This window comes from Pituophis catenifer, unplaced genomic scaffold, assembly GCF_029215685.1.
Source record: "Pituophis catenifer annectens isolate HBS135680 unplaced genomic scaffold, rPitCat1.0.hap2 SCAF_2, whole genome shotgun sequence".
Classification (NCBI taxonomy): Eukaryota; Metazoa; Chordata; class Lepidosauria; order Squamata; family Colubridae; genus Pituophis; species Pituophis catenifer.
Genome location: NW_027256882.1, coordinates 193,209,487 through 193,224,206, shown reverse-complemented (window position 1 = coordinate 193,224,206; position 14,720 = coordinate 193,209,487). Strand labels below are relative to the sequence as shown.

Below are 14,720 nucleotides of genomic sequence, written 5' to 3'. Positions count from 1 at the left end.
ATCACTGGGTGTACAGATTCAGATTTGACCTCTTGATTATGTCAATTTAAAAAACAAAACATGCAGCGGGTTTAATCCTTTTGGCATTATATTAATGGAGTCATTTGAATCCAACAAATTGAACTGACAGATGCTTTAACTGACAACTTCCTCAAACAAATCCAGCATCACAACAGGCTGTTCTCTGATGAATTAAACCACAGTGAGATGCAAACCACATTGTAGTCTATTCAACAGATTTGGGGCAAGAGCCAAAGTATGTCCAAAGAATGCAACAGGATGACAGCCCAGCCCGAGTCCAAGTGGCACCAGGAGTTTCTAATATTACCATATCCTTGATCTGGACATGGAACAAATGCACACATCTAGATCAGTATTTATCTAACGATCTGTAACAAATCATCTCTAATTGGGTATTCAAAAACCATTGCTAGATCAAAAATAATACATGAATCAGGCAGGTGTTTGAATTAGGCTTTTTATCTACACTGCATAGAATTTAAGATGAACATGACTATATAAATATTTAAATTCTGGAACTATAAATCAGGTAAATAGCATTTTTGGGGGCCAAGGATCTTCTCTATTAACAGTCACATCACAGAAAGAAATAGAGCAAAAGCCTTGTGGCCTTTGCTACAGCATATTAAAAATAGTTGTAGCCTGATTTCTTAATATGTTCACACATAAGAGAAATGGTGTGGTTTCTAGAAACCCCAAAGTCAAAAAACTGATATGTCATTTTATAAATACCACTTTATTCAGCACATTGCATAACTTAATCCAAATACAGGGAAGAAATTGAATTATGTCAGCAAATATTTAGTTTGATCAATCCTATTATAATGGTAGCATGCGCAGATAAGGACATGTGACTTTGGACTTCAGATAATATTACATAGTGGCCATCAAGGGCAAAGTTCATAAAAGAATTGGAGTTGACTGTTTCCCAACTGAGAACATGCTCACAGTAAGTGGAGACAACATACTGAGATGGGATATGAAAGTCTTGACAAAAGAGATTGTTCAGGATCCTAGCTTTTTCCAGGGAGAAGGAGATAATTCTCATTTTTTTAATTTACTGGAATTTATTAAGACTGAAATAAAGCTAGTGCCTCGTGTACAGTAACTGATAAGAACAAAAACTTTTACAAACATTTTTAAAAGTATGAAATTATTCTCCAAAGAAGAAGAAACCCATCTTACACAAGATACTAAATCACAAAATATATGCAAACTAGTATAAAAGCTACCACGATAAAATAAACCAGAAACAAGCCAACTACATTCTGATGTAATAAGTGAGCTCAGACTTATCTTAAAATCCAATGCAATCCTATCGGTGATCATAGTAGACCTGTCCAGAATACTTCTTGTGTTATTTTTATTTATTTATTTATTATTCGAACTTCTATACCGCCCTTCTCCTTTCGAACTCAGGGCGGTGAACAGCCAAAATAAAAAAACATTTATACATAAAGTACAATTAAAAATAGATTTAAAATAATTAGATAAATTTGGCCCATAGTTTAAAAATTTATCAATTTAAAATCCTATCAAATTTTAAAACCAACCATAAAATCAAGACAGACCGGCTAACTGAAAAAAAATAAGTTTTTAGGGCCCGACGAAAAGTCCGGAGGTCGGAGATCACTCGTATTTCTGGGGGTAGATTGTTCCAAAGGGTAGGTGCCACCACAGAGAAGGCTCTCCTCCTGGGGGTCGCCAGCCGACATTGTCTGGACGACGGCACCCTGAGGAGGCCCTCTCTGTGGGAGTGAACTGGCCGGTGGGAGGCTATTGGTGGCAGAAGGCGGTCCCGTAAGTACCCTGGCCCTAAGCCATGGAGCGCTTTAAAGGTGATCACCAACACCTTGAACCGCACCCGGAAGTCCACCGGAAGCCAATGCAGCTCGCGCAGGAGAGGAGTCACATGGGAGCGCCCCGTCGCTCCCATAATCCCCCACGCGGCCGCATTCTGCACCAGTTGGAGCCTCCGGGTGTACCCCAAGGAGAGCCCCATGTAGAGAGCGTTACAATAGTCCAGACGAGAGGTGACAAGTGCTTGAGTGACTGTGCGTGTGTTAACAATCTTCATGCATAACTGATTAAATTTTGATAATCCCTCAGGACTATATAGTGCGGTCACACCCTGCATAATAGGTGGCAAGTGGTTTCAAAACATTCTATGTGACTTTATAGAACAGCCTTTTTATTTCCCACTTTCTTTTGATGTTCCTGTTTTTGTTTTGTTTTTTTGTTTTTTGTTTTTTGATTTATATGCCGCCCTTCTCCAGAGACTCAGGGCGGCTTACAAGGCGTTAAGCAATAGCCTTCATACTTTTGTATATTTTTATACAAAGTCATCTTATTGCCCCCACAAACTGGCTCCTCATTTTACCTACCTTAGAAAGGATGGAAGGTTGAGTCAACCTTGAACCTGGTGAGAATTGAACTCGCAGTAATTGCAGGCAGCTGGAAGCTAAATACTACCTTTTAATAGTAGCATTAGTCTGCTGCGCCACTCAGGCTCCTAACGTATATTTTGGGAATGGTCCAACAGAATCCTTAACATGATGGCCTCCTGTAGCCCTCTGCCAGCGAAAACGGAGTTCAGAGACCTCCATTTTCACTGGCAGAGAAGTGCAGGAGGCTGTCACGGCCAAAAACAGAGCCTGGGAATGTCGCACGCAACCCTTCCGACCTCCATTCACTGGCAGAGGCATCACGGGCCAGTCCTTTGCTGTTTCCAGAGCGGCCCTGCGGGCCAGATCTAAGTACCCCACAGGGTGGATCCAGCCCGTGGCCTTGAGTTTGACACCCCTGCCTTATGATAATCGAGTAGAAGAGCCCCCAAAATATAGAAGTGGACACCACGGTCGTTGGTGCCATCTGCCATCACCAGACTAGTGTTTTCAGTCTCCAGACTATCCACTCTCCCCAGAAATCATACTTCCTATTTTTGATGATAGATAACCAAGAAATAGCAACATTTTTGCCAGAAAAGCATGTTTCTATTAGGAAGGTCGACCTTGCCTGGTCCAAATGAAATGAAATCATTGAAATGGGCAGGTGAAGAATTGTGACACCGTAATTTCTTCACCTGCCCATTTCAATGATTTCACCATATCAGTGTTCACTCACTATAGCCTTAACTGCTATAGAAGGAGCAAAGCAAAAGTTTGGTTTATGCTGGGGACATAGTTCCCCAATCACTTGCAATTTAATTAGCAATTTTAGAGATTGGGCAAGAAGGGCTGCTTCATTCAACTGATGGCAATATGCTCTGTTCTGCACCAAATCCTCTGCAAGATGAAATCAAGAACCAATAACACTGAGGATTTGTAGCCCAACATGTGTATTATACATTCATAGGACACACAGCCTCCTTCCTCACCCAACCTTCTGTATCTAATTAAGTGTTCTTTATTTAATTTACTCCTAATACAGGACACTTTTGCCAAGTGACAGGCATGTTAGATTAGTCTAATGAGGTTATTTACTTGATTCATCTAAGCGTTCCAGGTAATATTCTGCATTAAAATAAATGCAGAATAAAAAGTTAAACAGAATTCATTAAAAGCAATACTAAAATGAGTTAAAAGCCTGACAAAAGTCCATGCTGCGGTAAAAGCAACTTGGAATGCTATGACTCTTTGGCTTGTTCAATTGATTTGCTATGCTAGTTCAGCCTTTTGTGTGGATGAATCGGTCACTACAGCTTAGTATATTCGCTCAACGGCACCCCAATTTATTACCACATAAGCCTCCATTGATGAGGGGAGATGGAATGGATCCTCATGAACCTTATTTGTCATGCACCTATAAGCTAGTTAGCCAGGCAGCCAAGAAGTTATAGAAGTCAGAGGGAAATAAAATAGGGAAGGCGCAGAGGATTGAAAGACCGGCAGAATAAATACAGTGACAGCATTCATACGAGATAACATGTTAGCATCACTTAATACATTTGACAAAAGGTGGTACAGAACAGTGATAGATAAATAAGCACTGTACATGTGAAAAAGATTACTATACTGTACCCTGAATGAAGAACAAAGAACACAGAATGCTAAGAGAACCTTGGAGGTCTTCTAGCCCAACCCCCTGCTCGAGCAGGGGACCCTATACCAATTCAGACAAATGGTTATCCAGGCTTTTATGTGCAAAGTGACAGCGTGGACCTCCTGTTATTTCTTGCCTTTTGCATCCCATCATTTACTGTCGACCTGGCTCTGCTTCCCTTCTTCTGACTCCTTGGAGGAGGGTTTCTCAACTTTTGTGGATTTCAATTCTCAGAATTCTCCAAACGCCAAGCTTGAGGAACACAGCTTCGGAGGCGCCCCTAGGACGCTTTATGCAAATCTCGCGGCTCTCATCCAATCCGCTTCTCCCGCGCTTTCTTCCAGCCAGCCTTTGCCTGTGGCCGCCTTCGCACTGTCGAAAAACCTGGCAGTCATTCGGCGGCTGTCGGAGAAGTAAAGGCGTCCGCGGTGACAGTGCCCGCCTCCTGGTGACAGTTGCCCTAGCAACCAAGTAATCCACATTTAGCGGCTAAATCTTGCACCGGGTCAGCAACTCGGAATGGATAGTACCGTAGTAACTGTTTAGAGAGTTGAAGGAACCCGAATTGGTCAGAAGGTGGAGCTAAAGGGCCAGGGGTGGTTGCCTTGGTTTTCACGATAATAGGGACGCTAAAGGCACAAAAGGTGGGCAACAGCAATAGAGAGAATTTCAACCGGTGCAGCTTCTGCCCACGGTACGTAATAATGTGCATCTGACGGTTTTCTCCCTTTTAGGGAGAGCAGATGGGTGCAAGGGCTTCAGTTTGTCTTTTGCTGTCAGACTATTTGAAACATGCCCCGTGAAGTCCTTGTTTAATTTTTTTAAATCTATCTGCCTTACTATGTCCTAGTTGGCCTCAAAATTGTCACTTCAACCCTCTTGTTGGGCTCTAACAGATTTTTCTGAGGCTTCTGACCAAGATAAGATTCTAGTCCACATGACAGCTGTGCCTGGAAGATGTTTTAAAAGGTCTTCAAAAGGACACTATGCTAAAAGACCAGCTGAAATATAGGACGTTTCCTAAAAGCATTTCCCTCCCACCTCCTGTAATGGTATCCTCAAATGAGAACATTTTGCCCTTCTCATCAATACTGACACCAAGTTTGTTCATATTGAACTGAAATAAGATTCTGGCCAGTTGCTAGAAATCACTTACAATCTTTGTTATTTATAGTCTGAAAGCATTAACTCTGGAAAATGTCAGATGAGGAACCTGATGATGAAAATGATACTGAAGAAGAAGTTGAAGAAAAGAAAGAAGAAAGGGAGGTGGAGGTGGAAGGGGAAGGGGAAGGAGATGAAGAGGAGGAAGAGGTAAAGCATGTTAATATTTATTATATTTTTTTCAAAAATATACAGTCAGGTCCAGAAATATTGGGACATCGACACAATTCTAACAACTTTGGCTCTATACACCACCACAATGGAGTTGGAATGAAACAAATACAATGTGCGTTAACTGCAGACTGTCAGCTTTAATTTGAGGGTATGTACATCCAACTCAGGTGAACGGTTAGGACTTACAGCAGTTTGCATATGTGCCTCCCACTTGTTAAGGGACCAAAGGTAATGGGACAGAATAATAATCATAAATCAAACTTTCCCTTCTTAATACTTGTTTGCAAATCCTTTGCAGTCAATCACAGCCTGAAGTCTGGAATGCATAGACATCACCAGACACTGGGTTTCATCCCTGGTGATGCTCTGCCAGGCCTCTACTGCAATTGTCTTCAGTTCCTGCTTGTTCTTGGGGCATTTTCCCTTCAGTTTTGTCTTCAGCAAGTGAAATGCATGCTCAATGAGATTCAGGTCAGGTGATTGACTTGGCCATTGCATAACATTCCACTTCTGTCCCTTCAAAAACTCTTTGGTTGCTTTTGCAGTATGCTTTGGGTCATTGTCCATCTGCACTGTAAAGTGCCGTCCAATGAGTTCTGCAGCATTTGGCTGAATGTGAGCAGATAATATTGCCCAAAACACTTCAGAATTCATCCTGCTGCTTTTGTCAGCAGTCACATCATCAATAAATACAAGAGAACCAGTTCCATTGGCAGCCATACATGCCCATGCCATGACACTACCACCACCATGCTTCACTGATGAGGTGGTATGCTTAGGATCATGAGCAATTCCTTTCCTTCTCCATACTCTTCTCTTCCCATCACTCTGGTACAAGTTGATCTTGGTCTCATCTGTCCATAGGATCTTGTTCCAGAACTGTGAAGGCTTTGTTAGATGTTGTTTGGCAAACTCTAATCTGGCCTTCCTGTTTTTGAAACTCACCAATGGTTTACATCTTGTGGTGAACCCTCTGTATTCATTCTGGTGAAGTCTTCTCTTGATTGTTGACTTTGACACACACCTACCTCCTGGAGAGTGTTCTTGATCTGGCCAACTGTTGTGAAGGGTGTTTTCTTCACCAGGGAAAGAATTCTTCGGTCATCCACCACACTTGTTTTCCGTGGTCTCCCAGGTCTTTTGGTGTTGCTGAGCTCACCGGTGCATTCCTTCTTTTTGAGAATGTTTCAAACAGTTGTTTTGGCCATGCCTAATGTTCTTGCTATCTCTCTGATGGGTTTGTTTTGTTTCTTCAGCCTAATGATGACTTGCTTCACTGATAGTGACAGCTCTTTGGATCTCATCTTGAGAGTTGACAGCAACAGATTCCAAATGCAAATAGCACACTTGAAATGAACTCTGGGCCTTTTATCTGCACATTGTAATTGGGGTAATTTTTAATTGTAATTGGGGTTTTAAAATTTTGATACTGATTTTAAATTGACAAGTTTTAAATTATGGGCCAAATTTTAAATCTATTTTTAATTGCAATGTTATGTATAAATGTTTTTATTTTGGCTGTTCACCGCCCTGAGTCCGAAAGGAGAAGGGCGGTATAGAAGTTTGAATAATAAATAAATAAATAAATAAATAAATAAATAAATAAATAAATAAATAAATAATGAGGGAATATCACACACCTGGCCATGGAACAGCTGAGTAGCCAATTGTCCCATTACTTTTGGTCCCTTAATAAGTGGGAGGCACATATACAAACTGCTGTAAGTCCTACACCGTTCACCTGAGTTGGATGTACATACCCTCAAATTAAAGCTGACAGTCTGCAGTTAACGCACATTGTGTTTGTTTCATTCCAACTCCATTGTGGTGGTGTATAGAGCCAAAGATGTTAGAATTGTGTCGATGTCCCAATATTTCTGGACCTGATTGTATAAAACACAATTCCTTTATTCATTCATGGAATTTATACAGCACCTCAATCCAGGCAGTTATCCAGGCAGTTATCGAAATTACATTAAAACTGGAAAATGTTTTCTCTGCCCATCAAAGTCAGTGCAATTTAAAAGAACTTAATGTAGCTTTCAACATAGCCTATGTGAGATGCTTTTTTGCAAAAGATACCACAAGTTCCCTTTCTAAAGCAGCTTCTGTTTTAAAAATGTGTAAAACAAAAAATTCCTGACGAAAAAGAAGAAACAGTGAACAGGTTAACCTTTTTAGAAATAAAGTAAATGTATGTACATCTCTGAGTGAGATAATGGATGCTGATTTTAAATAAAATTGTCAGCTTACAACCCATAGTTTAGTTCACTCATCTCTACCCTGAATTTTTTATATCTCTCTTCCCCATTCCCCAGCTAGTCTGCTGTAGTGAAGAAGACATCAACCACATACACACAAAGGAAGGCATGCAAAGTGTAGAAGGAAATGTGTGAGAAAAATATTGCCTCATCATTCACTCTTCAAATACAAACAGATTGCTGTGACTTGATGTTTTCTTGTATCTTGTATCTTTTCTTGGCTGTGCTTTTTCCCCCACAGCCCCAAGTTTCAACCTCTCTCAATGAGGAGATGATGAAGGAAGGCCTCTCACTTTTATGTAAAACTGGCAATGGCCTTGCACACGCCTTTGTGAAATTAGAAGTCAGAGAAAAGTAAGTGCACAGATATATATCTTACTTTTCTAAGAATTTTGTCTCCTCTCCATAAGCTGTTATTCCAGTTCTTGATGGAATAGAAATATTTAGGGAAGGCACTGGAAAACTGATAATTGGGGAATAATGTAATTTTCCTCATTTTGTGACAGGGAACTGACAGATATCACATTCATCCATAATTTCATCCATCTACGGTATGTAGACTTGTCAGACAACTTGCTCCGTGACCTCTCTCCATTGGCATTTCTCAGACATTTGCTGTGGCTGAAAGTAGATAATAATCGGTTATTCAGTGCCAGTATAGAAGAGTTGCCCTACTTGCAGATTGCAAGCTTTGCCAACAACCACATCAAGGACTCTAATGGCATTTGCCACCCACGTTTGGCCAGCCTTAACCTGAGAGGTGAGTGGTATACACTCAAGGATTCCCCTGAATCTAGAGGGAAACATCTCCCTTTATGTTTTGCAGAAAAGGAATCCTGGACAAATTAATTATCACTGCCTATTGTTCTCATATCTAGGCAATGCAATTGAGGTACTATCAGAACTGAATCCAAATATCCTGTCAAAACTGCACACAGTGGAGTTGCGAGGAAACAGTCTAAAGTCTACAGCTGGAATCTTCTTGCCCAAACTCAAAAACCTGTACCTGGTAAGGGAACTTGTCCTCAAACATCCTTTTCACTATATATCAAACTAGACATGGTAATTGTATACATAATTATACTATAGAGTAATGTAATTATAGAGGCTACAGAGAAGCCCGAGAAACTCTGATGATGTGAAAGGTAGAGCATGTAAATGAAAATCTTCTCGTTTTTGCCTTGTTCAAATAAATTTTTCCAAGTTTTCCTTCCAATACATATAGCAGCTTCAAAGACAAAGTTTATGCCTGATTGTGGCAGGATAATATAGTTAAACAGAAGATGTGTTAAATTGCATAGTCTGATCTTTTGTATTTCAGAGTGGATATGATTTCAATCATTAACATGTAGAATTACAGCCCAATGTTAGTGCACAGTTTCCCAAGCTTGACTCCAAATTCTGTTGATGCACTGTAATGATTTTATAAAGAACTCCACAGATCTGGGTTCAGATTCCCATTCTAGTTCCCATAAAGCCCACTGAATGAAGCAACTATATTCTCAGCAGTCTAACAGTGTTATAGCAAGGAAAAAAAAGAGTGGGAGGACAGAAATCATGCTGGGCTCCTTGACGAAAGAAACAGCATAATCGTGAAATTAAATTAACAATAACAACAAAATGCCAGTGTTAAAATTGATCACTGGGGAATATAGAAGGGAGGGAACATTAGTGATGACTCAAATTTGTGACACATCATGTGCCAAGAATGTGACTGTGCTCGTGCATATTTATTCATCTTAGGGCAATATCTTTATTACACTTGAGTTCATAATAGTATGCAAACTGTTAAGATATTCTTGACTCTTAATCAGGCAAAATGTAACAAAAAGATTTATAGGAGACAGAGGCAAATGCTGACTTGATTCTGAAGCCATAGAATCTATAGAGTTTAGATTGAATGCAGGCAATCCACCTGTCCCTCAATTTTCTCCTTTTTTCCAAATAAGGCTTGGAAAATGATTTCCCTAAAATTAATTGCAAACACATGACTGGTTTATAAGGTCTCTTATTCCTCATGATTGGGTGAATGTACTTTCGATTCAACTCTGATATTCCATTCTCTACTGCATACCCTACATACCCTCCTCTTTTTTTAGGCTCAGAATTCTATTAGTCATCTAGAGGACTTGGAAAATCTGGAGCATCTCACAACTCTACACTTGCGTGACAATCTAATTGAAGTGTTGGATGGCTTCTCAAGCAACATGAAATCTCTTCAGTACCTCAATCTACGGTGTGTGGGCTTCTGTATCAAATATCAAATACCTTGGATATAAAGAGAATAATATGAGAAGTTATGTTTAAACCATATCTTCCTAATAAATATCAATCTTTAATTTTTTTTAAAAATGTACCAGAACATTACTCCTATTGACTGTATTAGATCACAGCAACACGGGCAATCTTACATGGTTGTAGTTAAATTATTGGATATGAAGTGTGGACAATGGATTCTAGTTTACCAGTAAGTCACGTTCATTCCCACAGGATTTTGCATAAAAAAATAAGAGGGAACTTTATATATGCCCCACCCTCATCCCCCAAACAAGGTAGGAAATGAGGCAAGGGCACAGAGGAGGCATCTGAATTATATAGCAATTATAAAAATAATGAATGACATTTGTTGTTCAATGGAAATCAACAGATTTACTTGCAATTATAGTAACTCCTATTTTGCATCATAAAGTATCATCACAGCATGTTCCCATTAGTGACTTCTAACATCTTCCTAGCATCACTCAAACATCAGTGAGGCAATATAAAGCTTGCTCTCAATATAATTACATCAGTACAATGATTATTCAGTGATCGTAGATAATACTACAGTAGTATAGCTCACTAGTAGGATCTGATATAAGATACCCTAATATAAAGATGTTAGATTTGTAGAAAATAAATAGTAGCAGCCAACAGACTTTTAAAGTTTCTAAGACATTTACTCTATCTGAATAGTGTTGATTTGTATTTTAAACAGTTGCAGTTCACAATCCTATTGATCCCAATTGGTCCTAGGGGGTGATTGTTTTTTTTACCGTTAATATTAATAACTTAAATTTAAATGTCCTGTGCCAAGAATAGCTTATTATGACCATAGCTTAATGGGAAGATTCTGACACCAGATGTCTTATAAAAGTAAATGATTGTACAAGTAAAGTAGGCTGACAAAGGAAACACGTTAAATTCAGAAAAACTCCTACTTGTTTTTTTAAAATAGGTCATTTATTCTTCCCATTTCCTTCTGAAATTACTGCTTTCTTTAAATTATTATTTTCCTAATAGAGATATTTTGTAAGGCAGATCTCTCTTTCCCATTTCTGCAGGGGAAATGCAATTGCACAAGTACAGGAATTGGAAAAATTGCAAGTGCTGCCCATGTTACGAGCCCTGGTCTTGTTAGAAAATCCTTGTTCTGATGAGTCGGAATACCGTCTAGAATCCCTGGTCCTGCTCCCAAACCTGGAGCGCCTTGATAAAGATTTCTTTGAGGAAGAAGAACGCAATGAGGCTGCAGATATACGTCAAAGGCGAAAGGAAGAAGAGTTGGAGTTACAGAAAGAAAGAGAGAGAGAGAAGGAGCTTGAAGTGAGACAAGGAAAAATATATTTTTTTCTGATTAGAGGAATGCAAAATATAAAAGATCCAGCCCTTTTGTCTTTTGTTACAATTGCCTTAGATGCTTTTCTTTTAAGTCTACAGTGGTGTCACATATGGATCATAATTAAGAGTGGCACAGGGAGAATATGTTATGAACACTGGAGGGAGATGGATTTTATATGGATAATAAAGTTCCTTGCCAGGATTGTTAAACTATTTTGTGTAGTTGTTTAGTCTTGAATGGTGCATCTGGATAGCTCTCATGAACTATATTACGTTTTATATTTCCTTAATCCTTAACAGTATTCCATTATGGCATAAATTTTTTGCAATACAAATCTATTTTAATTGAAAGCCTACATTTGATGGAGGAGATCTAGCCCACAAAAGCTTAATTTCATAATAAATTATTTACAGTGGTCTTTAAAATTCTACAGCATATGTTATATTTTTATGCAGCATATTGTTATGACTTTCCTTTGGAAATTTGTAAACAAATGCAAAGTTGGCAGAGGCACAGGAAGAGAAAAATAACATCTAATTTAAGGAAATACAAATATACTGGAATCAAAAGATTCTGTTGTTGCATGGATAAAATTCTGGATTCTGCAATGTCACTAGCTCTAAAGGGACCTTTGGAAAACAGAATAAATCATTCCATAACAGAATTTATGGAACTGAAAGGAAGTACCAGATGGTGCTATCTATACTGTATAGCAGAATATTTACAGGTGCATTTAAAAAAAAAAAGCACAGGAAGCAAATAGATATTGGGAAACCACTGAAAAAACAAATGACTGATAATGTCATTTTATAAAACTATGGTGCAGCCACACTGAGCAGAGGATATAATATTTATAAAGAAGGTATTGAGAGCCTTACTAAGTAAAGATACTACAGAAGTATACAAGGATGTGGGTTGAATACAAAGAATCAATAAAGGTGATAAACAGTAGCTCAAAATAAAACGTGCAAGGAGATTCTTCAGCAGAGACTACATAATTGAATATCAAATACAGTAATATATGGACACTGTCTCTATCTTACAAAACTTTGAAATTGTACTAAGACAAATGTGTAGGAAACAGTTTGATTATTCCATTATTCCAACAGTATGTTTACCCCTGAGGTATAAATGAGTAAAATCATACCTGCTTAAAATAAAGATACTTCATTGTTTATTGTTTGTTGTGCATCCACAATATGCCCTAGAATTATTCAAAAATAAAAGGCAGATAATTCACTGGGGATGCCTCCTTGAAGTGGAATATCCAGATTAATAGGAGCTGATACTCTTGGTACTTCCAACAGAATTTGCCAAGGAGAGTGTCTCTGAAGATTATGTTGTTCCTATCTATTATCTGAGCTATTATGATGATAGTCATGGAAAATAACTCGCTTCTGATGCAGCTTATATACTTAGAGTATGCCTGATGCTTTGCCATTCTAAGATCCTCATTTGGAAATACTCTGAGCCTGTTCTTTTTCCACATATTTTTCAGGAAGCAGAAGACACCACTCAAGAAGACTTAACGACTGAGTGACAAGTATATGTTAGTCCCCGGAAAGGAGTAAGAGCTGTAAGCTGCCTTCCAGAGTCTTCTTCCATGTGTTGTACAGCTCTGACCCAGTTAGCACTAATCTTGGCATGTCACAACAGAAGAGTATTGCATAGTTCCTGGATGGAACCATAGTGGATAGCATTTGTGGATGGTTGTCTGTTCTTTCAAATAAGTTGTGATTAAAGCATTTCAATAAAAAAAGAGTCTGGTGAAGCAAGGCAAAGCATGTTGCTTTTGGCATCCCATTTCTGCAGCACTATCTCCCCCTCCCTTCCTGAGTCGCTCCATCCTCTACGTGCTGTTTGCAAAGCTCCCTAGAAATCCTGACTCATCGTCGGCTCTAGGTCACATGCTGCCATCCTGGCCCTATCAGGGGCGGCACTATCCCACCACTGCTGCTGTTGCTGCTCATCCAGCTACTGGCTCAGAGGATACAGAAGCTTCCCTTCAAGTCCTGCATCTTTCAGCTTACCATCTAACTCCTCTTAGCAGCACTGCACTAGGAGGGTAAGTGCCATCCCCGTATCTTCCTTGTTTCCCCACTCCCAGTGACTTAACCCTGGTTCTCAGCAATTACCTCTTTAAGATTACTCCCTTAAGCATTACAAATATTGTCTTTGCCATTCTGATTTTTTTTTCATGTTAGCTTTCTAACACATGACCTTCTGAGCTTTCTGTCTCACCTTTGGTGGCTGCAAATTCCTCTCTCCGGATGTTGTGTTTGTGATAGCCGATCAGAACTGTGGAGTTGAATTGGGGACAAAAAAAGTGATGCGTCCTTAACAGAGATGTGCAGGGAACCTGACAAGTCTTTTTCACCCTTGGGATCAAGCTGAGTTTTCCTATTATCACCAGCTATAGGCAAGTAGATGGTGCCACTGCAGACTGTACCACAACTATGATTGACACAGAGTAATACATTGGACACCTGGGTTCCTCTTTGGGATCCTGAAAGGAAAGCAATGGCAGCCTGATAATCTCTTATTGCACCATTTTAAGATGATGGTGTGTTTTCCATCTTTTTGCTGGCATCTGGGAAAATGAAGATGTGGATGGGTTTTATGTGACCAATGCCTTATCTGAAAGCCTAGAGGTGCAGACCATGCAGACATAACAACATTGAAACAGCTTCCCGTGGCTTTCTTGGGCTCCTCAACTGTATCTCCTTCTCCCCCTCCCTGGCCAATCCTTATCCCTGCTTATCTGAGCCTGACCTCCTTTCAGAACCAAACTGCTCCTGGTGCCTCTGATTTTTCTTACTGCTGGTTTGGAAAGTACTTGTGTGGGAGAATGGGAAAGAGCGCTGGTGGAAGTAACTGAAGAATGAGGACCAATGTGCCTGGGGGTCAGGAAAGCAGCTTGAATAAATCTAGTTTTCTGAACCTAAGAGTCTTTGAAGGATGGGGTCAAAGCAGAAGATACAAACCAATAAAATGTTCTAACCTCAATCAGTACTGGAATGACTCAAGTGTATCAACAGGACTGATGAACTGAGAATTATAGGTTGCTTACACTTTGGACTCTGCCAAAGAAATGCTGAGACTAATGGAATCCTCAATATGGATGCCAATCGATACATGACAGAATGTAGAGAAGAAATAAATAATCTCCTGATACTTGAACAGAAAAATTTCTGAGCTAGTTGAATCTTGCATCTCAGAGTGACAGCCTGGGATAACAGGTCAGAATGGTGGGTGGGAGGGGAATATACTGAAAGTATAGTATATACTTTCAGGGGCCAGAAAATCCCAGCCTTAATGACTGACACTTAAAGATCCTGAGGTCTTTTCTTGCAAAGTGACTGCTATTTTTATGGATTAAAATGGATAGGAGAGCAGAAAACTTAATTCTGCCACAGTTTATATTATATACTTAGTCTTTTCATTTGTCCGTTCTGGAT

At 39.4% G+C, this 14,720-nt stretch overlaps 1 protein-coding gene across 1 annotated transcript; it reads left to right on the top strand.

Annotated features, from left to right (window-relative positions):
• Positions 1 to 5,259: 5,259 nt before the first annotated feature.
• LRRC23 (leucine rich repeat containing 23) lies at positions 5,260 to 12,802 on the top strand. The gene is made up of 7 exons (XM_070935338.1): positions 5,260 to 5,376; positions 7,903 to 8,015; positions 8,168 to 8,421; positions 8,540 to 8,670; positions 9,761 to 9,897; positions 10,985 to 11,246; positions 12,761 to 12,802. The coding sequence occupies exons 1-7, from the start codon at positions 5,260 to 5,262 to the stop codon at positions 12,800 to 12,802; spliced, it is 1,056 nt and encodes a 351-aa protein (XP_070791439.1).
• Positions 12,803 to 14,720: the final 1,918 nt, after the last annotated feature.

Coding starts and splice junctions, on each gene's coding strand:
- LRRC23 (XM_070935338.1), top strand. CDS start 5,260: ATGTCAGATGAGGAACCTGATGATGAAAATGATACTGAAGAAGAAGTT. Junction 5,377..7,902: donor GAGATGAAGAGGAGGAAGAG/GTAAAGCATGTT, acceptor TTTCCCCCACAG/CCCCAAGTTTCAACCTCTCT. Junction 8,671..9,760: donor AACTCAAAAACCTGTACCTG/GTAAGGGAACTT, acceptor CTCTTTTTTTAG/GCTCAGAATTCTATTAGTCA.